This window comes from Seriola aureovittata, chromosome 24 (assembly GCF_021018895.1).
Source record: "Seriola aureovittata isolate HTS-2021-v1 ecotype China chromosome 24, ASM2101889v1, whole genome shotgun sequence".
In the NCBI taxonomy this organism is placed as follows: Eukaryota; Metazoa; Chordata; class Actinopteri; order Carangiformes; family Carangidae; genus Seriola; species Seriola aureovittata.
The window spans coordinates 2,702,323-2,729,583 of record NC_079387.1 but is presented as its reverse complement, the minus strand read 5'-3'; the positions used below and the strand labels follow the sequence as shown (position 1 = coordinate 2,729,583).

Sequence of the window (27,261 nt, the reverse complement as noted above, 5' to 3'; positions counted from 1 at the left end):
GAGCTCATAAAAGGTTGGGACTGTCGCCTGGAACGGGAGGCTGTTAGCGCCTCGCGGGCGCCCGGCAGCGTCTGCATAATTACAGCTCTTAGCGCTGGGAAAATTAGCACCCTGCTCGTGCCAACCAGCACCCTGCCAGATCACGGTGGCACTATCCTGATGTATCTTATGGCCCGTTAATTGTGGGGTAATAGATACGTCTAAGTCCAGGAGAAGAAAAATATAACATTTTACTCTTTGTTTCATTTCATTTTTTTTTCCTTTAAGTGTAGCTGTTTTCTGCAGGTGAGCAATTATTTAATGTAAAGTGAAAGTGAAGCTCAAGCTTGAAAAAAGTTTGATACAAACACGAAACCAACCTCAGATGGAAGAGATATTCAGAAATTCCTGGTTGAGTTGAAAAGGAAAAAAAGAAAGAAAGAAAAAAGGAAATGCCTCTGCATTTTTGTGAAAAGAATTTATGGAAAACACGTGACTTCAAACTCTTTTCTCAGAACTAAGACTCAAAAAGACAAAATGAGATAGATGTTTTTATAAATCCTCACACAAATTGCATTCATTCAGTAACATCAGAAGCAGGTTTTAGCTTTGTTGCAACAAACATTATTTCATACTTCAGAAATTCAAGTAAGCACTATAGAAACCTGTTTATTTCCTGATGACAGACACATTAAGATTTTGCTGCTTCTGCAGAGCCATAACACACATGTATGTGTCCACTTTATTTAAGCCTTCCTGTCTTTTCTATTGTGCATCAAGCCAGCCCACTGTACAGTATATTACCACAGATAAACATGAGCTAGCATTAGCATTCAGGCTACAACAGCAGAAACAGCTTAGGTGTTGTTTCGACTAAATTAACTTATTATTTCAGCTTAATTGCTGCTGATGCAGCTTCTTTTTTTTTTAACCTGAGCACAAAGGTGCACACACTCGCTGATTATTATGATGTTTTACTGATGGTTCAGTATGCATGACTTTTTCAAACCACTGAACACTGCCATGGGAAATCTTCACCTTTACTGCGGCAAGAGAGAACTGTAACGCCTGTGACACTGAACAGATTTTCACATCTTCAGTCACGCTACCTGGTTTGTCAAGAAACAAGAAGTCTGAATACACAGAGAAGATCACTTTGCTGCACCAGTTATAAGAGGGAGGTGGAAGCGTATGTAAAAATGGAAGCACTGCCACTGTTGGACCTAACTCCAGTGGGAGTTGCAGCTCCTCAGTTTGGATGTTGGGGTGTCTTGTGCCCTGAGGGGGGCTTGGTGGGTGGCACAACAGAGACACTGCTCCCGCTCATTACTGGGCATTAATGGCTGTCTAGCCTGCAGCACTGTTGAGAAGTGCAGAGGGGCCAGAGCAACAAGATAGATACACAGCACACACACACACACACACACAGACACACACACACACACACACATACATATTAATACAGTGGATATTATGTGAACATGTACACACAAGAACACAAGTTAAACATGCATGCGCGCAACCTGCCAGGCTGCCAGGGTACACACATTTATCTCTCCAGCGGCGTGTTGCTGTGCGCGTGGCCTCCTGCACACCAGCTTTTTCTGTCGGCCTGATCAAAGCAGACACGGTGCAGAGCAGAGGTCTCAGAGGTGAAATTAAAGTCTTGCTGCTTCCACAGCGTGGAGGGGGGAAAGTGATTACCGTTAAATTAAAAGGTATGACCATAAAAGTGCGCCACGACCGAACCCTCGCAATTCATCAAAATGATCCCACGGCGCGTCTTTTGCTTATCAAATTGTAAAATATTGTCCATGACACCGGCGTAACAGGGGCGTAATTAATGCACTAAATCAATTCCGGATCATTCTGTGCAGAGTGGCCCTGCTGGGATGCCGTCATTATCACAAATTATGGCGGCAGATGCACGGGGCCAAGAGGAATGGATAAAGTTCTTGCGGTGTCTCCCTCTCCTCTACAACCAATCCAGTTCATTTCCCACCTGCTCTGGCACACTGAGTGTCTCTTTACTCACACCCAGAACTCATCTTATTACCAGGTGCAAATAGTTTTATTAAGGAACGCTGTTTTGAATTTGATGCCCTGAAATTATCCCTCGGCCGTCGCTGACGTGGGTTTTAATGACAACACCCAGGTCTTCATCTTCAAAGACATAAATCTAGGAGATGGATACGTGAATACTTAGATTTCCTCTTCTTTCTTTTATATCACGGTGAATGCTGAGAGGCTCGGCACACAACAGTGTTATCACTTTAAAGAGGTTGTTTTCTCCCACATAGCTGAAAGCCTTCCCTCGTTGAGTGCTGTCAGAGTGCAGCTGTGGAGGTTCACCATCTCTGTAAGCTTTATTTTGTGATTTCTTTGCATCAGATATGGGTGCGCTTTTTGTTTTCCCCCAAACCTCTCTCATAATCTCATATGAAATAAAGAAATATTTTTGATTGAGTGCAACAGAAATATTGATTTTAAAGGTCCCATATTGTATGAAGGAAGATGTCTATGTGTTTGATTATAAAGTAGCTCTAGGTTCTATATTAATACTGTGAAAGTATCAAAGCTCTCAGTCCACAGAGAAATGCACACAGCCTGTATTCAGAAACTGAAGCCTTAAAGCCTTAAAACCAGCCGTCAGGACTTCAGAAACTTTGTGATGTCACAACAAAGCAGTCACCGCTCTCAGCCATAATCCGTTTTACTAATTTTATTCTGGCTAAATGTGATATACTCTCAGTTACTCTCAATTTGATGTACCTTCGTCAAGTTGTCAGGATAGTTTTTACAGACCGTCTGCCTCATGAGTTGGGGCCACAGACATTGTTGTTTTGTCATCTTGCACCATCTAGAAAGTTGGGAAATACTAACAGAGTACTAACAGTGGCCTCATACTGTGGGAAGAGTGGAGCTGGGCCAAGAAATAACCTGTCACTCCAAAACACACAAATAAATAATGGAGTTTCTCTTGTCCTGGTCTCGTCTCCCACAACTTCCCATGAACTTTCTGCAATCCTCAGATCTTAGCTGCTCACATATGAATAGTTACATTATGAAAACAGTCCACGAGACTGTATCCAGCAGAGCTGGTGTAGCCGTGCTGAGATCATGTGCCTTCTTGAAGGCAGCACGTCATTGCTGCAGGATACGTTATGTATGCATGTTGCACTTTTATGACCTCATGAAGATTTCTGCAGTCGCGTAATCCACACAGTGTATCCAACAGAAGTTAAAGTCTTTAAGTTTCAGTGTTAGTTCAAGTGGCGTGTTTACGTATGAGCTCCAAGTCCCACGTTATGTGCGTTCAAAGCATTCTGCATCTTTGATCGCTTCACAGTGGCACACGTTATTATACCGAGGGTGATGATAGTGAATAGCTAATTTATACTTCTACTCCACACATCTGAGGGCAAACGTTGCTGTAGTCACTGGTTCTTTTGCAGAATAACATTTTAAATAATTGCACACAAGTCCATATATTATACATCCATCTCAAAGATCCTGGCCAGTGTGTCAAAGAAATTCTCATTTTCCAGTACCGGTGTTTGGATAAGTGTGCATCAAGTATGGGTTATGTTTGCAGGTTGTTGGTATTTTTTTCCTTCATACCAGGTGATGATCGAACGCGCGCTTAAGAGCTAAATGGGACGGACCCAGCGTGCTATCAGTGTTGTCATCCTCTTGGCTCTGCTGGGTGTCATAGCTGCTGAGATCTAAAGTCTCTCCCAGTGCAGCATCTTATAAGAGACGCCTTTAGCTTTGACACCCACCCCCTGCCATTTAGAGCACCCACCCTTTCAGGTATTAAAAAAGGCGTCTTAGCCACGGATTAATTTATGGGTGTGTGTGAATTGTTTCTCCCAATGCCTCTTTAATATCTTCCTCTGGCAGCTGGCTTTTGGGAAAGTACGCCCTGCATCATGCTGCCCCTGCCACGCCGAGTGGAAGAACCAGATTGCGTTCCTCAGTGACATTTACATTGTGTATGTGCAAGCGTGAGCTAGGTGTCTGCGCGCGTATGATACGTGTACATTATGTGGCTCGTGATGTCTTTATGTGCCTGTCTCAGTGTTTTAGTGAGTTTGTATGAGTCTATTTGTGTTGGGGCCCTTCATTCCCAGCCCGTATGTTGTGAGTACTCATGAGCTACGACTGGTGCAAACTGCCATATCACAGATTTTGGATTGAAAAATAGAGCACTATCACAGCTTGTACATGGACAATGCCTCAGTTGCTGTGTCAGTGGTTGTCACTTTTGGACAGTAAATATCAAACATGTTGTTGAAAATGTGTTTTATTTCACAGATTACCGCAGTGAACATCTTCAAATCAGTGTTTGGGGGTAGTTCAGTTGGATTGTACTTGTCATTCTTTATTTTCAGCTCAGCAAAACAATGTAACAATGTAACAAAAGCAAAACAACAAAAAAAAAACAACAAAAAAACCCAGCTTCTATCACCACCCACAGTGAGTCATAGAGCGAAACATCAACCGAGTTGGTTGGAGTGTGAATTTCTTTGTTTATTCCATCACATTACTTTCTCTTTCTGCTGCACTTACACTGTCCTGAATTGACTTTAATTCCATTAGAGCTCCTGTCATATCCATCCTGTTTATTATTACCTAGTGTATTGTACATAGTCTTTAAATATGTATGCAGATAGCAAACACTCTTCTCCTATATCCCTCAACTTACGCCTCTGGAGTTATCTCCATACTGACTGAAAACTTATTGCATGCATTTCCATCCTGCTCAGGAATCCTCTCTGCTGCTGGGTGTTCGCTGATGGCTGGAACCCACCCAGACACAGTCTGAAAAGTCTTGCCTGTTTGTTTCAGGAGAACTCGCATCACAAATTTGAATATTTTTATTATTATACAGGTGATATTGCAGTTTAGTGTAGTTTTATTTTTTGCAGTGCAGGTTTTGTCCTTTTGCTACGTGGGTGCTCCAGAGTTTCCCTTTAAGTAAAAATGTCTCCAAGTGAAAATGGAGTAGAGGAAGCTTCAGTGTATATGGCCTTGTAAACAGTGCGTGAGAGCAGAGCTGCAGTTTGTAGTCTGGTAGTGCAACGCTGTACAAAACATGACGACGGAACAACCTCACAATGATGAGTTCTGCATTTCCAAACACAGTGGCGCAGTGTTTCCATTGGCCGTGTTTGCACACACAGAGACAGTCGAAGTTGAACAAAGATGAACTCTGACCCGCGACTCTGCAGGAGTAGGCAACAAAACAGGAAACACATCCTTAAGTCTGTCCGTTGTGCAGACTCTGGTAGAGGGGGGATCCGGTGTTTTAAGGACATGAAGTGTAACACAAACTTTACATGACTTTCTCATTGGATTCTGGCAGCGGTCACTCGTCAGCTGATGCTGCTTTCCGTTCAGTTCAGTCTGTTCATGCTCGTGTAAACTCTCAGGTGTCCAAACACACGAGTGATGTCACCATTCATCAGAGTGTGTGTGTGATTTGAGCCTATATGCTATATGTATGAATGAAGCCTCAGGCTGCTGCAGTGATGAGGTTTACCCTCCTACAGAGAAAGGAAATGGCTTTTTGCAATTGCTGATTGGATAAGATAACATACTATATGCACATGCTGGGAAGCAGTAGCCACCTTAATGTACACACACACGCGCACACACACACGTACAGTGCAGTACTATGCAGGATTTATCTTTGAAATTCTGATGATGCCAAGTGTTATGGGTATAGGAATTTTCTAAAGGCGTTATTTCATTCAGCCAGGTAGAAGTGTGGGCCTCAGTGTGCCTACATGCTGTTGTGATATATTAAATTGAGCAGTCTTGTGTTGTAACTGGCATTAGTCATGTGTAGTTTATCTCAGATTCTATTATGTAGCCAAATTGATGTGTATTGCCAACCCACACCCTGTAACAACACATGCATGTCGGCAGATGCACCTGTCGCATGCACACACATATCCAACGAACACGACGTGCATGCACACAGATATTACACACACACACGCACCTTGTGTTGCCACAAATCAGGACATCCATCTCCGATTAGGGCAATTTGATTCCAGAGTAATGAAGTATTTTAGCGCTGAAACGTGGCGCTGATGATGCCACTGCCATCATTTTCCACTGAGGCAACAAATACCCTCCCCAACTACTACACACACACACACACACACACACACACACACACACACTTGCACACACTTACACTCAGTTTATTAAGAGACAAGACAGATCAGATCTGACATTGTTGTAATCAGTCCCAAAGCTGCCTGCTTACCTGGCCTGAATATATTTCTAGTTTTTAAACTCTACACTTTCAGTGAGAAGAGAGAAGAAAAAGTGTTGAATGTTTGAGACCTCTTGCTCGCTAATTATATTTTCTTCATCTGCTGTGAATTATTGTTTCACGTTCTACTTCAGAGCAGTTTATTTAGACACCTTTGCACTCTTCTGTGCTCACGGTAATAGATGTTTAACGTGTACAGATTTTACATGACATGAGAGGAAGTCAAGTGGGTTAGAGATTATTGTGGGAGTAAAGTAGCATTACACCATTGATCACCTATGACAGCATGAATAATTTTGTTTGTGAGTAAGAGAATAGTAGCATATGGGTGTTGTTAATTGGAAAGATTAGGTTGAGGGTCCTAAGAAGATTTGAATTAGACTGTTTAGTAACCAAAAAGCTGATGGCCAGAGCTACAAAAATAAATCCAACATTGTAATAGTCATTACCTCTATCATTTATGTTGTTTCTGTACATCCACCACCCTACACACTGGGAATTCATGTGTTTTTTGTCTTCTTTCCCATTGACATAAATTGATTATCCAAGCAAATTCTTGTATTGTCTCCCTGTGGCTGCATCCTACCTCTGCACCAGGCCCAATCATCAATCACTTGGAAGGGCCATTAAGCACCTCTTCTTCCTCAGAGGGGTAAACTGACATCGGACCTCGGAGGCCACCGAGCTCCCTCTTTTCTTTTCCTCTCGCCGGACTCATCGGGCCCCTCCCATTGGGTATCCTGCCAGCTCTCAAAATCCCTGTCCTAAGCTGGGATGACCATGAATAATGAGGGACTTAACTATTAGATACAGGAGCTGAGGTGCTAGAGGAGAAAACATGCTTCTCACTTTTTCCCCTCCATAGCCACTGTCAAGCAAGCAGAAGCCAGCCTGTGGCTGACGTGCACTAGCTTTGTCACATAACTACATTATGTAGGGTCCCCATAGGCTACAGCATAATGCGATATGCCGCGCGACTGTTGCCGGGTTCGCTACAACAGCTTCTCCTCATGAGTTATGTATTAGTGTTTTCACTCTGGCTCAAGGATCAGATACTGTACTGCACTGTCACTCTTTTAGTTTTGCCTGCTAATGCGCTGCAAACTTTCCCCCTTTGGTAATTTTAATTTCGGAGGCAGAGTCCTTTACTGTAAATGCGTCTTGACAACGCGAACGCCTCACGGACGCCACTCATAAAATGGGCTTATATGAGATTGTCGGGCTGTCTGAGACAATAAATATCAGCGCCGAAAGCCAGTAGCACAGCTGCTGCTGGAGGCACACCCCTGGATATCAACACACACACACACACACACACACAGACACACACACACTCACACACTCACACACACCCATACCACTGTCATCCCAAAGTCATTGTCAACACTAGCTGGCAGTGTTAAAACTGAAACATGTCTGTGTTTGTATCTGAATCTCAAAACTCGCGTTCCAGTTTATCCAGTGGTACCTTGAATAATTGTGATCCAACATGGTTAAAGTTAAAATTTTTAATTACTTAAGGAAATTGCACTCAGGAGGATAGTTTCCCACCTCTTGCACCAGTTCTCTCTATCAATTTCTTCTCTGCTCACTCATTGTTTAAATTAAGAAAATTAGGAATGCAATACTTAAAGATGAGTGAGCTCCGGACCTGTTTAAAAAAGAATAGAAAACCCCTTTTTCTTATTTCTGCTCGGTCTCATCTTAACTTTGACTTCCTGGTATTTGATCACAATTACACTAGACCTATAGCTTGATTCAGGCCCCTGCGTGAGAGTAGATACTCCTCCGCTGAAAGCCCCTCCAATTAAAGTCTTTTTTGATTGAGCTGAGCAAGAAATTGACTTTCCCTTTTCCCCCTAATGTGCTGGTGGAGAAGCTAAAATACCTGAAAGGGAGTGGATTTCAAGCCGCTCTGTGCCACTGACATGAAAAGTGGTGTGTGGGTTGAAAACGCTCGCCCCATCCACGTTTGATGTGGTTCCCATTTGAAGTGAGAAAAAGCCCCACCCACCCCTCCACCTGCATGCTTTCCACCCTGTTGATTCATCTCGCAGGAGTACCTCAGGGTACTATCAACAAAACTTGAGATGTTCCTAACAAGTTCTTTAAAAAGCAAAATCTCCCAAACTCTGCACAAATACCTGTGCTGAATGACTCAGTCCTTTTCGCTGTGACATTTCATGAGGCTGGATTTTCATTTATTTCAAAGTCAATGGCCCTCCTCTCAAAGGCCTTGATTTTTTTTTTTTCTTTTTTTATACAGGATTTCTCAAAATCTTGAATGTCACACCCGAGTGCTCTCAGCATACTTAGCAGCCAAGCAGTCGCAGGAGGTGAAGGAGTGCATACTTCTCTTACAGAGCTCATTGAAGCGAATTGGTAAACAGGTCCCCGCCCGCCCATTGACTTTGCCGCCGCGTGGAGGAGTCAGATTGTGCCGATGCTCCGCGAGGATCAAACTGTTGAGAGCCGGCAGTCTTGCCGCTGACATGCGTCACTGCACTCTCCTTGACTCACTGGCAGAGTGCTCTATATGTATGGAAATGAGCCATAATAACCATAATATGTGTCCCTTCTCTTGTATTTTATAATGGTGTCATTATACTTTTTTTTCCCTGCATGATGCCTCTCTCCCTCTTCTTCCCCTCCTTTTCCACTTTGGTGTGCCTTCCCCTCTACATCTATCCCTCCTCTCCTCCTGTGCTTGCTCCTTCGCTGAATCCCTCCTCCTTCTTCTCCTCCTATCACTCCTTCCCATGCCATCTACCTCATTTACACTCTCACTCATCCAGATGACAGGAACAGGTGCACTATTAATTATGCTTTAAAATATATCTCCTCTGTGCTCTGCTTCCTTTCCCGTATCATTGTGCAGAGTGCTTTCTGCAAACGCTTCACTTCACAGCATCTCCGAACCCTAAACTTCTCTCTTCTTCTTCTTTCTCCGTTGTTCCTCATTCTTCTCCTTTGACTTCTTCTGTGGTTCCATTTTTCACTCAACAGGTGTATTCTTGCTGCCTCACGTTTGCCTTCGTGTGGAAACTGAGAGCTACTACTTTTAGGTCTGTTATGTTGAGATTACAACTTAATTGTCTCATTATCTTGAGATGTCAAACTGCTTTCACGTGATCGTGTCTGACTATCTCATTATCTCAAGACACAAAATTCCGATTTATTGGTGCTCATGTTTCCAACCCTGAGATAACGGTTGAATTACATTGTTATCTCAAGGTATCAAACATTGTTTTCTCATGAGCAGGACTTAAATATCTCATTATTTTGAGATAACAAAGCTGTGGTTTCTCGGAGATCCAGCTGCTTCACCCCACTGATGTTGCTTAGGAGTCTATCCAAATCCGCTTAGCCTGATGAAAGCAACACTGTGAGAGGGAGAGACCCGAGTAGATTACACTTTTAAAAATAAATAAGAGAGAGCCCATAACCCCATGATGAAAACAAACTTACTTGGATAAAGTACTCAGTAAGTACAAATGGGAAAATAATTCCAGGTGTTGACAGTGAGACATACAGTATATATGGGTGACAAATTAAGTCAGTGTAAGGTTCTGGGCCAACACCAGCCTCTTTTACATTGATTTTCCAAATCATTTATTCTTTTCTTTTGTTGTTATATCTTCACATTTTAGGATAATAGGCTTGAAAAACATGCAGTATGTGGAAAGTGACTGAGTACATTTACTCAGGTGCTGTACTGAAGTATATTTGGAGGTATTTGTTCTTTACTTAGTATTTCCATTTATATACACCTCTTCATGCTTCACTACATTTGAGAAGGAAATACTCGACTTTATGCTCCACCACATTTGTTTGACAGATAGTGTGACAGTGACTCTGCACATACGTAATGAGGCAGTTTTAAAGGTTAAACAGTGTCTAGTTGGGGCCCCTTATTGGTGTTTTAGATGTCGATAAGTTCCACTAAAGAGATTTCACCTCTAAGATGGTTTCATTTAAATAACTCTTCAAAGCCAAAAACACAAAACATGCCGCCCAAAGAAAACAAATCTGTGCAGCAGAAATGAGTTTTTCATCTTTACAACCTCATGAATCGTCTCAGAACCCCTCAGATTTACTTAGTGACCATTTGAAGGGTCGTATGCGAGGAACCACTGGGTTAAACTATCCAACAGTGCAGTATAAAAAGTTAGAATTAGCTACATCGCATCAAAATGCTACTTACACACTGATGTATCAGTATTAACACTATAATAATGTCATATATAATAAAATATCAGGCGCATGGGCTATTTTTCTACAGGAGTATTTTTACTCCTGATACTTAAGTGAAATTTGAAATGCAGGACTTGTACTGGAGTATTTTGACAATGTTGTAGTATTATGCTAGACTCTAGTTGTAGTGGAGAGGAGGCCAGATATCAAAGATAAAGTGTTGACCTTGATCCTTTTGGGTGTTGACCAGTAAAACACGTGGGAGATGAAAAAAGGGACGAAATTATCCTATAAAAGGTGAAAAATTTCAACAGCACTGCACGTGTGAGCAGGTGGAGAGTACAGAGCAATGATCTTTTTAATTCAAACCTCTCTTAAATTCTCTGATGCAGCATTTCTCTCAAAATCTGGGTGAAGCCCAAAGGCGATTCTTGGGAAGACTGAAACTGGAGAAATTTGTATGCAAATCTATTGGCTGTGTTCGCAAGGTTTCCTGAGTATCCGCAAAGTAAGTTGGATGAATAAATGATTGTAGACATGCAGGCTATTACCCTAAAAACATCTTGAATTTTGGTAGATTAGCTTACATAAGTGTCTGTTAAGTCATATTTGAGTTAAAGCTGGAGGTTCCTGAACGCTGGTGAGCCAAAAGTCACTTTATTTTTTCGTCTTTAATCCAGCTTTATATTCATTTCTTATGCTTCTGCTTTTCTCTGTACCAACTGTTGCTGAATGATGACACTGAACAGCCGACTGTGCGCGCTGTCAAAGCAGCTCTCAATTCATTAACTGATAAAATTTACTTTGCAGAACAATTGTTGGTTCATTTCAGCGCAGCTCGAATCGAAATAGCGCCTCCAAATTAAAATGACTATATAGTGCCAATGCGAGCTGAATAGCTGTGTCTCAATACTGTGAGACACTGAAAACATTTCCACATATCTGGAGGGGTTACAGGTGCCTGAGCACAGCAGCTCTGCCTCACATCAAGATGTGTCGTTTTCCAAGACAGCGAGGGCACCTTCTATCATGATGATGCTGTGTGGAGTAAATAAAACACTTTTGGCTTCCCTGCCTGGTCCTTAATACAATGTATCCTGGAGATACAAAGAGCAATTTACCAACATGTGAAATTCACAATTTGCCAAGAGGTAAACTGTTAGAAGAGAGGAAGCAAGCCTGTCGGGACTGCATGGGATTCTGTTTGACTGAGTGCTCCACACTAGGCCACTAATTGCTTACGATTGATGGAGAAAAGCGCTAGAGGAAACTTTAAACTTGCAATGCATTGTGGGTAGTTGACCTATGTCTACTATGTCTTGTCTCTGCCTCTTGGCTGTGTTTTTTTTTTTTTTTTTCTCCTGTGTTCACATATCAGAGTATATATGAGGCCTGTATGTGTGTTAAGATTGTGGCAACATCCTGCACAAACCCTCTGTGGCTTTCACAACACAACAGCCCTCGGATGCATCAGATTGGAGCTGGAATCAAAAGATTCTGCAGAAATAGCTGAAATAATAACCTGGACTTGCGCCAGCCTGTGTAAAGATTTTAGCTCTTTTTAAATCCACTTTAAACACTTTTTCTAAGGGTTATTTCAAGCGAGGATTGAGGGGATAGGGTGTGAGCAACCAAGGGTTCATGAACCTTGTTGGTACAAATTAGCCCTCCCACTCACCTTGTTAAGTGTGTTATGTTTGGAGAAAAAAACACCAGTTTATCTGCCAACCGTCCACCTTGTGAAGTCTGAGCACATCGCCCACAAGGCAGCGGTGGACAGCTTCTCCAAGTTGCGTCCCTCAGCTTCTGTGTTCGTGTTTCTGAAACAGAGCACGGTTGATGCGGCAGGAGGGGAAATGCAGGTGCTTGTGTTTACTTCCCTCCGGACCTCCCTCCTCCTTGTCTCCCTGCTTCCTCTCTCCTCCAGCAGAGAGGGATGCAGATAAATATTGATCTAGAAAGCTCTCAGAAAAAAAGCTATTTACAGCAATGGAAGGAAATTAAATATTGTCAAAGGAAAGGAAATTTACTGAGAAAGGGCAGAGTAATCCTTTAATTTAATTAATTAAATTACAACAAAAAAAATCCTTTCTAAGTCTGTTTTTTTTTTCTTTCTTCTGCACGCTCTCCCTTTTTGCTCTCCCTCGCTCCCACTGGAAGGCTTTCCTGTGGTTGCTAGGCAACAGGGAAACAGTTTTTCTTTGGTTTTGCCAGCGGGTCCCGGAGGCTGGCATGGAGAAGGGGGCACAGTGGAAGCACTGTGGAGCCTGCCAGCAGCCGAGTGCGTGCCCACAGCTGGGTCGGGTTGCGGGGCGGCCTCCCCCATTCCCAGTCACAGCGCCGCTGGTAGGCACATGGGGGTTATGGCGGATTTAATGATAGCAAGGTGAGCTCGTGAGGCACCCTGGCCCCCCAGCAGTAAAAAAAACAGGGTCACACTAGGGTCAGGAATGATGAAACGGCATGACTCCAACCGCGGGGGCCGAATCAACAAGCCCCCTGCAGAAGAAAGCCTCTTCTCTACACTTTGTTTTTTAGAGGCTGAGTCATAAGTTGCATAGAGTTGCATTAAGTTGCACAAGTTGCTACTCTTGAATAAATATTAAAAAAAAAAAAAAAAAAATTCACAGAACATATTTGACAGAAATTGATTTCACCAAGGGTTTTTTGACAGACAGTGGAGTGCTTCACAATAGAAATTCTTTTTGCAATAAGTATGCTAATCAAAGCCTCCGCTGAAATGGATTCTACTGCTCTTTTATTATGTTGTTCTTTCTCCCTTCAGGTGATTGACACATTGTAATCTTGCTAATAAGCACCTCCACTGTCTGTTTCCTTCCTATTGTGTTAGTGTTACAATAGGCCAACTTGGCAGGTGTGCAGTGTTTTCTGAGCGCTCAGTATAGAAGCTAATCTGAGTTACTTGCTATTATCCTGAAATGCAGACACTGCGCATGAGGTGTCCTAACTGTCAGTCTCCACTAGTGTCCCCCAGGGGTCAGGAGCCAATCAAACCTCGCATTACTCATTTCCTCCCTTCATCCCAACCAATCACAAGCATCATTACTGACCTGTCTCTGGTCATTAGGATGTCTCTGTAGCTGCCCGTTGCTTTGGGACCCTTTTCCGTCAGGGTAAGGGATGGGAATTGATAAGATTTTATTGATACCAATGCCATTATCGATTCTGCTCATCGATCCGCTCCTTTATCGATTCCCTTATTAATTCCAGTTGATTTTCTGTGTGGAAAAATGTAAGCCTATACAGATTATCAGTGTCAACAGCGCAAATTTTATTATGAGAACTCTGAACACTGAACAAGATAGATAGTATAGGACTTAAATCATACCAACAAAAAAAAGAAAAGTAAAAGCCAGCTCTATTGTGTTTGCTGGTCTTGAAGATAATGTGAATCTCTGCATGTGTTAGGCCCTGACCCGCTGGTGAAAATAAGCAGCTGTTGACAAAGTGTATATCAAGACCACTGTGGAAAAAAAAAATGGATTAAACTCAAGCAGAACAAAAAGCCACAGGAATAAATTCAGTCTGCCAACTGCTGCAAACGATGCCTCCGTTGTACAGCTCAGTGTGGAAGCAGATTGTTTCTTCCACCACTTTTAAATACAGTCTTCTAATTAGGCTTGTCAGTGGTGGCTGGTAAAATGTGTTCGTGTAGCATAAAAGCTGTCATATGTGTGTTTTATGAGTTTCAATGTGTGTGTGTGAGTGTGTGTATGTGTGTGTATGTGTGTGCATAAGTAAGCTTGTGCTGCTGTTGGAGTGACTCAGATGAATATTGCATGGACACAGAGATTGGAGTTGTAGCAACAAGGGAATAAGTATTAGAAGACACACACACACACACACACACACACACACACACACACACACACACACACATACACACACACATGCACACACACATGCACATACATTCGTCAAGCTAAGTTCCAGTATCCTATGATGGCATTATGTGACGTTGTGATTGGCTGCCAAGTTGATTAATAGGGTATGTCAGCATTCCTGTGTAGTAGTATTATCTGTTGATATGAGAACACAGTGGTAGATATCATTGACCATTGACTTAAACTCAAATCAGTTTTTTTTTGATAACGCTGTGGATGTTGACACACACACACACACACACTTTTCTGGAGGATTAAAATTGAATATTCAAAAAAAAAAAAAAAAAATTTCAAGTGCCAGCCTTGGCCCCATCCTTCAGCCTGTCATCACTCTGCCATGATCTTCAGCACACTGGAACTATTTTTTTCCACGTCAAGTGTGTCTGACGCGGGCAGTCAGCCAAGGCCTAGCAACTTGATCAAACGTCAAATTTATTTTCTTATTTCATTCTCATGTCTGAGGAATGTTTGAGAGTTTCCATATGTTACCTCCGGCATATAAAAGAATGCTGTATTTGGATTAGAATATATTGTTTTTAAAGGCGTGATTGGTTATTAGCTCTGTGAATGTCATGCCATATCCGCCAGTGTCATGGCTTTCTCAAACCACAAATAACAGCTGAGAGACTGTAATCAGAGGAGATGTGTAATCAGTCTGCAATTGAGCTGACATTTTAATCATTTTGGTCTGTATGTCCAAAATCTTTTATGAGGTTGACATTTCAAAATGCAAATAACATGTTTCATGCACAGAAAACGAGCAGAATGCATTAAGTGTATTCGATGAGAAAAGCACCAAAATAGAAGTTAGAAGAAAAAGTGTGAAATTTAGGGTAATTCGTTGTGTGGTGGTTTACAGTTTAGTTTGGGGAAAGAATGGGGTTACAGTTCGGGGTTAGGATTCAGGTCAGTAGAGTCTGACTCTGAGAGGATGCAAATTTGATTTCCTGGATTAAAGTCTAATCCCCATCCACCACATCCCTATCTGCTTCATTTGCCTAAACATCACTGTCTAATGATATGTTTTGTGTTGGAGGAAATGGTCTGCATATTGTATTTCACCTAATTGTCTTTCCTTATCTTGTTACCTGAAACCATCAAATCCCAGCCATTGCAGTGCATATTAAATACACTCCCCTCTGTTTTTTTTTTCCCCCGTGCAGTCGATCAGAGAGGTGACCGGCTACGTGCTGGTGGCTCTGAACCAGTTTGACTACCTGCCGCTGGAGAACCTGCGGATCGTCCGGGGCACCAAACTGTACGAGGATCGCTACGCCCTGGCCATCTTCCTCAACTACAGGAGGGACGGGTACTACGGCCTGAGACAGCTGGGCCTGCGCAACCTCACGGGTAAGAATGATGACATGAGGGCTGCAATATTTAATGACACGCTGCAGTGTCTCTGGTTCCTGAAGGAAAAACTGAGAATGCAAGACAGATTTTCTGAATCAGGGATAGATGTTTCAGCACCCTGTGAAATACGCTCCCATTTTCTTGCACAATTGCATGTGTTTGACCTGTTTGTACACCCACATATACAGATTTAATAGGGCCTTTTTGATTAAGTCACAGAATTGGAACTCAAGTTTTGAAGCTATGTATCTGCTACTCTGACAAATGTGCTGCTATATAGAAAGACCAAATGTCTGTGAAAAGTCCTATTTCCCCATTAATTACATTTTGGTTTATGCTCTCAAAAATAGAGCTAGAGTCAATTTTTGGAAGTGGTTGTGTGATCAGCTGTTTTTGTTTTTTTTTTCCTTTATGTGAGAGGTCATAAGCTAAAGTGGACTGCATTTGCAAAGGGTAGCTTTTGTCTACGTTAAGACCTCTAGTCACAACCTCACCATCAGTTCATCTTTGCCATTTTTGTTTTACCCCTCGGTGGAGTGACCTTCCAACTCCAGTCAGAATAATAGAAGCAAACACCGTCTTCTGTCAAGGGCTTTATCCACTTATCCCACTTCATTGTCTTCCTGCTGAATATCCTCGAGATTTTCTCCAAATAGCGGGGTCCTCATTATGTGTATAAATCATACATGTAATCTCAACCAGAGCGGCAGTGGCAGTCATCCCGCTAAAAGGTTCGCTTTTTCCAGCACATCAGGAGTCAGGTGCCGTCTCTGTCTTCTGTCTTGACGGCGGTATTACCATCGCTCCAGGAAAGAATCGCAAGCCGTCATAGGAAAAGCGCTGGCTGAGGGACAACTGTCACATAAGATCTGAGGAGAAGCAGTCTGAGGGTCACTCGGTTTCTTTTACACATTTTTTTTCTGCACTTTTTGATGCCTTACTTTGTAGAGTGACAGAGAAGGTGGTACACAGAGAGAAGCTGCACATATCGGAAGAAGGTCAGGAAGGAAACCAGAGTGTGGAAGAAAAAGTTGAAGATGTCCAAGGCTGTATGAGGATGTATAAGTCAGCACTTTAGGGTACATTTACAGGGTTTAAGTACATAATGCTTGACCTCTGATGTACAGTCTTCAGTGTTTACATGGTGGAGTGAAGAAAGAACATGCAGTGAAAGAAATTGTGCTGTGTGTCTTCTTCATATCGCTCAAACTTAAAAACCCAACACCATGACTGAGGAAATGTGAAGCCTCTGTGGCATTTGGACGAAAATTTGTTGGATTTCTTTGTGGCACAAGAACAGGAAAAAGATCGCTGTTCTTCCAGCATGAATGGAGCGAATTCTTTTCGAGCATCTCGCCATCATGTCCAACATGTATGTCCTTCGCGGTCCAGCCAAAGAACAAAAGCACATGCGTGAGTAGCTGCCAGTCCTCCTGACAAAGTCTTCACACCGAGGTATGATTAATTTATTAGAATCTAATGATTTAACAATGTAGAAAACGGCTACATGTAGCACCTTGAAGGTTAGTTTCATGGCATGGTACTGCAGAGGAGAGTGCCAGAGCATGAAGCAAGGAAACTGGGCTCAATCCCACCACAGACGACCATGTGGTATATGCCTTGAAATGCCAAGAAACCAAGACGGCTCTGCTTGTATCCCCCCTTTGTTGTATTTTGCCCGAGGCTTCTTCTCTGGCATCGATCTGCCCGCTTTACACCGCTCTCCTGTGGGCAGTGCAATTTGTCCTGCATTCATCCTACTGCTGGCGATTCTGTGTCACGTTTTTCTACAGTGGAACCAAATTAATTGCAGTGTAAAACATAAGTCGTGTGTTCTCGCAGTCCAGGAACACCCTCCTTTTTGGAAGTTTTTGCCATTGGAGTCCATACAACGGTGAGAAGAAGTGTTGGACAGCAGAAATTCATCCTGGGCTCTTGTGCCATTGACTTTCCAGGAGTGTATTTGTGATTTATGGTGGGGGGGGGGGGGTCAAACAGTGATCCATATTAAAGCGCATGGCAGATTTAGTGTAATAAGCAGCATTTTATAGAGTCTGTACATGGCAGTAAAGGCGTTTTAAGAGCATGGTGACACCCGAAGCCGGCAAAGCAGGAGGGTGCCTTCCATTTTGACCACCCTGATGAAGAGAGAGAGGACTAAGTTGCCCTTTATCCCCAAATGACTCATGGTGCATAGCTCATGTTGCTCTTTTGCTCTTTTTCATGACCTTTTCTTCAGTTTTTTTAATCATTCCTCAAAATGGGCTGATGATTTCTATCTTTTTTTTTCTTCAGGATAAACAGAATATGTTTCATGATCAGTGAACTTCATTAGCTTCCAGCAACGAGGCCATGGACCAATGTTTTTTATGCAGTTTTCAAATGAGCAACAAGTCAAGCCAACATGCAGTCTTTTTCTTTTTTCTTTTTTTTACTTTTTTAAAAGATCAGGATGTTTACTTTGGATAGCACATAGTAACTGTAGTATCTTCAATTAATCCTTTCAGGGTGCAGGAAGATATACTGTACCTTGCATTATTTATGTCCATAGCGCATAATCTACATCTTCAAATTTCTCTTATTTTCCTAAAACTTTTGCAGACTGTGTTCATCCTCAGAGGCAGAATTTACCCCTGGTTCACTGCTGTGATCCAGCCCCCCCCACCCCCAAATCTGGCTGGCACTCCGCTCATCTCCTCTTTCAGCACATACTCAGGATGGCATCTCGCATCGCTAGCCTTTGGTCCATATCATCTGATCCCAGCGCACCACAATGCTGCAATTAAGCCAGATCCAGCCATGCATATGGATCAGTTCTGTGCCTCTTAATTCCCTTCACTCTTTTGCTTGGGACAAAAAAAGAAAGGAAAAAAAACAGTACTCTCTCTTTTAAGCTCACAATTAGGCCAGCAGATTAATCTCCCTTCTTAATACTGATTTGGAAGCTACCAGGCCCATATGCTGAGAGTCAGCTGTGATGAAATGTCCTTATTTTACAGACTATCACCACCTCCGCCATATCTAGAGGGGATATATATATATATATATATATATATATATAATATATATATATATATATATATATATATATATATATGTGCCCGAGCGAGCATATATTCCGCACTTCTCACTGCACACTATACATTAAACAACAGGTTTATTCCTGCTTTATCCCTCTGTGCATTCAATACACAGTGGGAGTCCACACAGAGCGTGGAATTCAATTTGGCCGCAGCCAGTCTTCATACAGCTGTGCAGCCTTTACAGTAGCAGGGATATAAAGTAATCTGTGTTAAAGAAACTCCTCTGATACCAAGTTGTTCATCCTTACGCTGCAATGCTCCTGCAGCTTCCTGTAAGCCTGCATAACATATAGCACACATGCACAACACACATATTGATAGCCACATGAACTGCGTCCATACATACAACACGCCTCGCTAGACTCCGCAGTGCTAATTACCCCATGCTGCGCGGCAGTGGAGATAATAACCGCTGTAAGACTCTCAGAGTGAGGAAGTAGCATGTGTGGAATGGTTTTCACATCCTCTTTCTTTACTCAACTTTAGCTTTGTTTTTCAGCCATTTTTTTTGCATTTTTTTTCTAACCCTGTGAAATTGCCCATTTGGATGAGAGCCAAATGGCTTAGTGTGCCCCAAAGAGAGCTCTGACTCCAACTTCCCATCTGGCAGCAATGCCCCTCACGCCCGTGTGCAGAAAGCAAATCACCAGTCTCTGCAATCCGCTTTCTTTCCTCCTATAACCTGTCTGCCTTTCTCACCTGTTTTGCTTTCCCTAAGGCTCGCTGGGACTGTAGTGACACTGCCGCCATGGTTTCACAACCTGGCAACAACCCAAACACCCTCTCCTTTTAAACATAATAATTCACCGCTGCTGTCTCGCTAATTGCAGCATTTTTGGGAGTATTTGAATGCATTTAGGCCAAATTACCAACATCAGTTACTGCTGGGATGAATTGATTAATAGACTTCATTATAATTAACCCCAAGTGCATCTTCATTTTTAGAGCTTGTTTCTGATTTACTTGTTCATAAGCATTATGAACAGTTTCTCATTTTCAATCACTCCGCTCAGCGAAATCAGCAAAACTAATAAAGATTCTGTTCATATTTAAGGAGATCTGCAAAGTGATGATACAATATGGTTTTATTTAGCAGCATAAGTAGCTAGCATAAGTAAATATTTACTCTTATGAGAATCAGAGATGTAAAAAAAAGTCTCTTTGCTGCTTTATATTCCTCAGCTACTGAAATATTTTCAAACTTTTTCTTCAGTGTTAGTTTCAGAAGTGTCATAAAGGCTGAATTTGATCTATACAGTAAATCCCTTCAGTGGAGAGTATAAAGATCCAGCACATCAAAGATATTATATCCTCTGCTTATTTGAAAAGAAAAAGGGGGGGGGTGCACACCTGAAAGGAGACTCCTGCAGCGCTGCAGCTCACATGAAGACAGTTGTCTTTTTATGCATCCACGCTTGTCTCTTTTTTTTTTTTACATCTTCATCTTCATCTCAGAAACTGGCGCTTAAGAGAGGATGCATTTGTGCACATTGATGGCTAGGGACTTTGCCAGGCCTTGTTTATGTACAGGTTTGAGAAGAATAACTGATTTCCATCTTGAAAAAAAGAAAAGGGGGGGAAAAGGAACCATGGTAATTGTGTTTGGAATTTGTATAGAGAAAAAAAAAGCTACTTCCAAGGCCTCTTTACTTAACATAAAGCTTGTGGTGTGATCTCCAAAATGTGGTGTAATTACAGAAAGATCAAATAGAGCAAAAGCGGCTAATGCTAATACCCACTCTCACTCTGGACTGTTATGAGGAAGAGGGAGAGTAGAGGAATGGGGCCCATTAATAATGAATCCAGTGTCATCATTAAGGCGCCAAATGATTAAAACATATCTCCCAGCTTCAAACGCTGCTTTGCTACCCCAGAAAATGCTGCAGTCGTGGATCTGCAAAGCAAGAGAGCCCTTCAGTTCAGTCTGCTTGCGAAATAAAGTTTTTCTTTTTTTCTTTCATCTACACACTGCCCCCCCCACCCCTTTTTTTTTTTTTTTTTGGAGTGTTGAAACACCAAAGCACCATCGTTCCTTTTTGAAAACAAAAAAACACAGCCAATGTTATGTAATGTAATGCAACAGGCGTCTCTGATATAGGAACTTTAATGCCAAGCCAGGTTGGAAACCAGCTCTGACTCATCTCAGTTGTGTTCAAATACAGCTCAGCCAGAAGGACCACAATAGCCTGCTGCCTGTTGTTGCTCAGTGTCTCTTCTGAGGAGCAGGCAAGATAAAACAGCAAAGCGCATCTCGTTAAAAAAAAAAAAGGTGACATTCATTGACATGCAGGCGCACAATGGGATGCCACGTCTGACTCCACAGTTTATTTTCTCATCTCTTTATTTCCAATTCCCATTTTTTCATGCTCTTGCACCCAGAAGTCATTGTAATGCCATCCCTGTGCTCGGTTTTATCAGTGCTGTGCTGTCAGCACTGCGCCGCCGTCTGTGTTTTCTGTTCAAGTCCTGTGAGAAGGGGACCCTGGGGGCTTCGGGTTTGTCTACATTAGGGTCTCCGGCACGTCTGGGAGGAGGGCGAAATGATCTCTAATGGAATGGTAATAGTCCCTCGGGGCGGTGTGTCTGCCGCCCTGTGCACCGTTCTTTGATGTTAGGGTTCGCTGCCACTGGCCGACGCTGTGTCTTGTAGGTCAGTATCAGCTGACCCTGGCTACCTACACACCTGACAGACCCCCAGTGAGCAATAATTGCCTTTGCCCCTTTATACTGTATAACATCAGCCTCCTCTTGAACCTCCCCCAAACCCTCCGCCTCCCAATCCTGCGTTACATGTTCATGTTGTTAGGGAGCTAACATGGGCTAACTAAGACGTCAGCCGCTGATATCTTAAATAAAACTGAAGTTTTCTAGCTCTAATAATGTGGACAGATTGCATTGATGTGCTAGGATAAGTTCAGTCAGCCAGCAGAGAGTGACTCATCACTCCCTGAAAACATACAAGCTCAGCACAGCAGAGGTCTAGAAGTGACAATAGTATAAAGATAATTCCCTCATAAGCAATATTCAGACTGAAATTATCTCCAGTTTAAAGGTGGAGTGACTTCAACATTAACAACGCTGGTAATGATTTTAATCCTGTCTGGAGCATGTGCTGTATGTGGGTACAGGTAATTATGGTCATTACAACCACAATTACCTGCTGTTTTTTGGCAAACCTGCTGCTCCACATTTAATTTCAATCCTGTCTGCAGCCATGTTGTATTTTGAACTTAATGGGACTTAAAAAAAAAAAAAAATGCTTCTGCCCATCTGATAGATGGAAACACAGTAACACCAACATACAGGCCTTTATAGACCCAGAGCCTGCAGCTGGATGTGGTCGGTGGAGGCGGGGGTGAGGTGAAATCTCATGTGAACTGTGGTCGCAGCGGAGCTTTCAGGTGAGCAGCGCATCAACAGCACACCAGAGCACCAAGAGAGCAGAGCACTGCCTGAGTACGACAAATGGATTAATGGATATCTGTTGCAGCAAAGTGAGGTGGCGCACTCGCACTGTCTCCTTGATTTCATCAAGTCATGACCCAAAGCAAATGCAATGCGAGGGTTAGGGTGAGCGTCGGGAGGTTAAAGCAAAGGAAGCAGAAGTATAGCATAAAAATCATCAGGATAAAAAGAATAAAGCAAACAAATACAACAAGTCACAATAAGAGTGAGGCGTTTAATTTCACAGTTTCGAAGGACTGGCTGCTGAAGTATTTAATATATATGTGGATATACAAAAGCAAAATGGTGAATTAAATGAATGTTTACACTGAGAAAGTTGAAGTCATCTTTCGCATCTGTCTAATCTTTTTGTAAAAACAACAGTTGTCCTTCTGCTTAATCTCACTCAAACTCTCCACCTCTGTTCACAGTGAAAGCGGTGGGTGGTGAGGCGGCATGAGTCAGCATTTCCACCCAGCAGTCCTTCGAAATCCCACCCAATCAAACCAAACAGCCGTGACTTCATCAAACTTGCTCATTAGAGCTGAATTAATTCTTTTCGGGAGATTAGAATTACTTGTTACCAGACTGTTGAGTTGCCCTTTTAAAAATGATCGGAACTACAAGCTATAAGCACCGGTTTGGCCTAAAAGAGAGCAAATAAATCCAGGGCCGAACCAAGCAGCCCCTGGATTTTACTTTTGTTGAAAAACCTTGATTAAAGTATTATGAACCTCTGTGCAGATTGGTAAAATCGGTTAACCGCATGGGGTTATACAACCTTTTCATTTGATAATCTGAGAACTGCAGTGTCGTTACGTTACAAACAAGGCTGCGTCGACGTCCGGATGATGGGAGCTTTTCATTTGACATTAATTAAATTCAAAGCGTCTGCTTGTTTGTCTTGCCACGAGGCACATGCCACCCTCCTGACATTGCAACACATTTGTGCGCTTTGGGGTGCTGGGTAAAATAAATGGTATAAGCTTTGCGGTGTGTTTGTGTGTGCGCAATGTGTGTCTTTATACTCTCCCAGGCGTCTGTAACCTGCTTGACTTTGGCAAGTTTTAATAACATTTTTGGGTCCTTTTTTTTTTTTTTTTTTTTTAAGAGCCCCAGTGCCTCAGTCCAAGCTCGACTTGAGATTGTTGACTTACACTCCAAACTGCAAATCCATTAGCGTGTTGAGCATGCACAGCCAATCATGATGATTATGTCTGAGCAAAGCATCTGTTGAAGAAGTCACATAAGACGAAGGTTGGAGTCAGGGAAGCGGGGTAGTGAAGTCGTGCTGGACTGGCTCACATAACCTCACGCTAAATATACTGTAGAACCAGATGGAGGCAATTTACTGGTCATAGTTGATTTGCTGGTGTGTGTGTGTGTGTGTGTGTGTGTGTGTGTATGTGTCCGTGTTGGTGTGTCCCAAATTACCAGAGTGGAGGGATGAGTGCTGCAGCTCTGTGCCAGAAAACGACAAATTGCCCATTTAGCCCATTGTAAGTGTCAATTTTAATGCAGAGGGTTAGCTCTGTTGCCGACACTTCTTAAGCATTTTGCTCCATGAAAATATATAATGAGTCCGATTTGAATTACAAAACGCATGTCAGACGAGCAGCTTGTGTTTGTGCGTGTACACTTGTGCACTGCAGGTGTTCAAGTACACACATTAAGGCTCGACAGGAACTTTTTTTTTTTTTTTTGTTTCCTGACTCAAGAGCGGACATTTAATAATAACCCACATTTCGAGTTATGACTAAGCTGCTCAGCAGTTTTGCCGTCTTGATGGCTCCCCTATGGTCCGTCCATAGTGCCCTCTAAATTTTAGTTTGTGTTCTTAGCCTGGGCAATTGTACCAAAACACTATTTCCTGCACAATAACAGAGCAGAGAGTGGACTGACTGTCAGGGTAACTCCACTGTGAAACAACCTATCACGGCTGCTGTGGAAAAACAACATGGGACAGCAATTCTGGGGCTGTTTGTACTTCCAGACTGCACCTGGCAATTTATTTGATGAGTGAGTTGCTTGACCTCTGGGTCACTGAGAAATATTAAAAGCTCGGTTTAAAACTTCAAAAACACATGACCGGTAGAAAAGCTTGCGATTTAAATTGATTTTCAAAGCTGCACAATTTCCGAACTCACCAGAATTCGTGCCTATAAACTACATTTCTGAACGCCCACCAACACACACACACATGCACACACATCAGTGTTGATGACCACTGCTGTTCGTTACCTTGATTAGCATTCAGCAGCGCTCTCATCTCTTTGGCTGGCTCTTTTGTTTGCCCGCGCTGATTGGAGGGCCTCTGGTTAATTTAGATGCAGGGAAGCGGTGACAGAAGAGGCCTTATTAGGGCCATGAGCCCATCCCGCCTTAAGTGCAGAGTCTCCAGTTCCATTTTCATTTGCCTCCATTATTGAATTTGCTGGTTTCTCATTCGCCCTGATTGCATTTTGTGTCACCTCTAAAAAATAAAAAATAAAAAAATCGGCCTCCCCCAGAAGTACTGCAACACTCAGACGGGAGATTTACATTATGACAATAAAATAATGAGACAGGCAAAAGTTTAAAGATTGACACTGGAATATTTTTTCATCCTTTTTGTAATTTTGAAGACTTTCTTTTTTTATTAAGTCTGAGCCAAATGTCTGAAAGTTTTCCTAATCATGATTGCTGTGTCGCCATTATGCCTGTGGGTGTATTCTAGTGAGGGGGGGGGGGACCTTGCAAAAGAGAAAGGGAGTGTTTATGTCCATGTGTGTTTATAAGACAGACAGGTGGAGCAAGAGTGGGTGGTGGAAAAGAGGAAGAGTGATGGCAGGGATTCATTTAGCGACCATTGAAGTAAAAAAAAAAAAAAAAAAAAGTGTCATCTTCGCCTCCACCTTTTGGCTGCTTCTTTCAGTGCCTACACAGCTTCCATAATCTCCTAACATGAAGCATTTTTCATAAGGATTCATTGCAAAACAATATCATTCGAGACTGCAAAATTTAATCAGGGGCTTTAAAACACAATTATGGTTATCGGGGCGGACACGGCAGCAGCACACCGGATCGTGAGAGAGGAGGTGGGAGGCGGGGCGGGCGTGGGGGGAGATGGGGGGGACCACCCCCGCACTGTCTGCACCCTAACGCTCCTCTCCCATTTGTCACCGAGCACAATATCTCTTTGGCTGGCAGAGCTAATAATGGAGAAGTGGGGAAACGGGACTCTGGAGACCCACCTCCGCCTTTCCGTGAAGATCAGATAAGTTCTCCTCGAGTCAGAGGCCCACGAGTCAGTGTGGATTTGCTTGTAAGGATTGTATCATTTATAAAACACAGCGCAGGCCTTTGACAGCTTTTTAGGTGTGTGAATAATGCAGCTCTTTATAAAATGTGCAACTGCAGGAGCAAAATGTTTCCCCTACCGGAAAGACACGCTCCCCACTTTGCACTCTGAAAAAGTTAATTTCATTTTGGTCACTCGCACCACCAAACCCTTTTGCTGATGCGTTGCTTTTTTGTGGCTCAAGGCAAACTAGTAGCTTTTTTCTGTCTCTATTATCTTGGCGATCTGCAGCCATTTATCTACCAGTGGCTTGTTTGCAGTCTGGAGACTTAACAGTTATTCATGGGATTTGAGAAGTCGTTTTCACTTAAGCAGCTACTTTCTCAACAGCTTCTGTTTTTTTTTTTTGTTTTTTTTTTCCTCTTTAGAGTAAACATGCTCGGAGGCACTGTACAGTGGAGTGCTTCACAATTACACACAGGCTTTCCTGAGGGACCGACTGCTTGTTTTCCAGTCAAGTCATGTGTTTACCTCAAATTGTGGGCTTTCTTTGTCTTACTGTAAATTGGCTGAGGACAGTGGTCCACAGCTTTATTCTAATTACAGGGGAGTTTGATTCTGGTGAGATATTTCACATGTGCGCACACAACCGTACACACTCGGACCCTGACACACCCGTATACATACCAATTAAACATCCCATTCATGCACACACACACTCATATGCGTGTGTCATCTCTTTGTTCTCTTCCTGCTGCAGCGTAGATCAGCAGAGATCGTATATTGTGGGCATTGCAGCCATAAGATGAAAGAGGCTTTTTACACTAGTGTGGGGACCCGAACACTTTATTGTTCCCCCGGTTCCCCCTGATCTCTTTGCAGCATTCTCTCGTTGCTTCACATTATATGTGTGTGAAGTTCAAAGTGCCGTGTGGAAACTTTGAAACGGAAGCTGGTTGGCTTGGAGCTAGATGACTTGTGCAGCTGTTTTAGTGTTATTTTTTGAGCCTCTTTTTCCTCTATTTGTTAGTTTCAGTGTTGTTATGTCCACCATTTTCTCTGTATTGAGGAACAGTAATTTCTATAAGTAATTGTCCTTATTATCTGAGAGAAATTGAAATGTTGCTCGGGACAGGAAAAGGAACTCAAACACAGTCTCCCTCTGTCTCTCTGTTTCTTTAACTTTTCTTCAGTGGCTCTTATGCGAGTCATTATTTTCCAGAGTCGCAGATTTGTTGCCATTTCAGTAATGTTCATCGGTGTTCCCTGAAGAGGTTGCACTCTAAGAAAATGAAGGCAATTTGTTTCGTTCCCCACTCCGGCACCTTCTGTCATGCCAGCTGTCTGCACTGTGTCACAGGCCACACTCAGCACCAGGAACTGATGCATGTAAATGAATGCAAAGAGTTTACAGCTCTCTCAGATACCGTAGACTCTCAAATAAAAGCCAGACTTCAAATACTGCTGTGGCCTGCTGGGTAATCAGTAAAGTCGTGTAAAAAGATACACTTGCGGGGAGGGAAATTACTTAGCTAACATAATGAATTCACAATAATGTACAATCACATTTTCCTTTTTTTTTAATACAAAAATACTAGTTTTACTAACTAATTAATGAAGTTAGGGTAAACTACTGTCAATAATACCTCCTGCAGATGTTTCACATTGAAAGCCTAAAACAGATTAACCTCATCATCTGAAAGGCTTTGCTAGTTGCTAAAACAAAAAAAAAAG

The 27,261-nt window shown here is 42.5% G+C and overlaps 1 protein-coding gene across 3 annotated transcripts in view; it reads left to right on the top strand.

Annotated features, from left to right (window-relative positions):
* Nucleotides 1-27,261, top strand: part of LOC130165228 (receptor tyrosine-protein kinase erbB-4-like) — a 220,736-nt gene that overhangs the window by 117,610 nt on the left and 75,865 nt on the right. For all 3 annotated transcript variants that reach the window (XM_056370290.1, XM_056370291.1, XM_056370289.1), the window contains exon 3: nucleotides 15,531-15,717. In XM_056370290.1, the coding sequence (XP_056226265.1) occupies nucleotides 15,531-15,717 (187 nt within the window). The remainder of the gene's footprint in view (nucleotides 1-15,530; nucleotides 15,718-27,261) is intronic.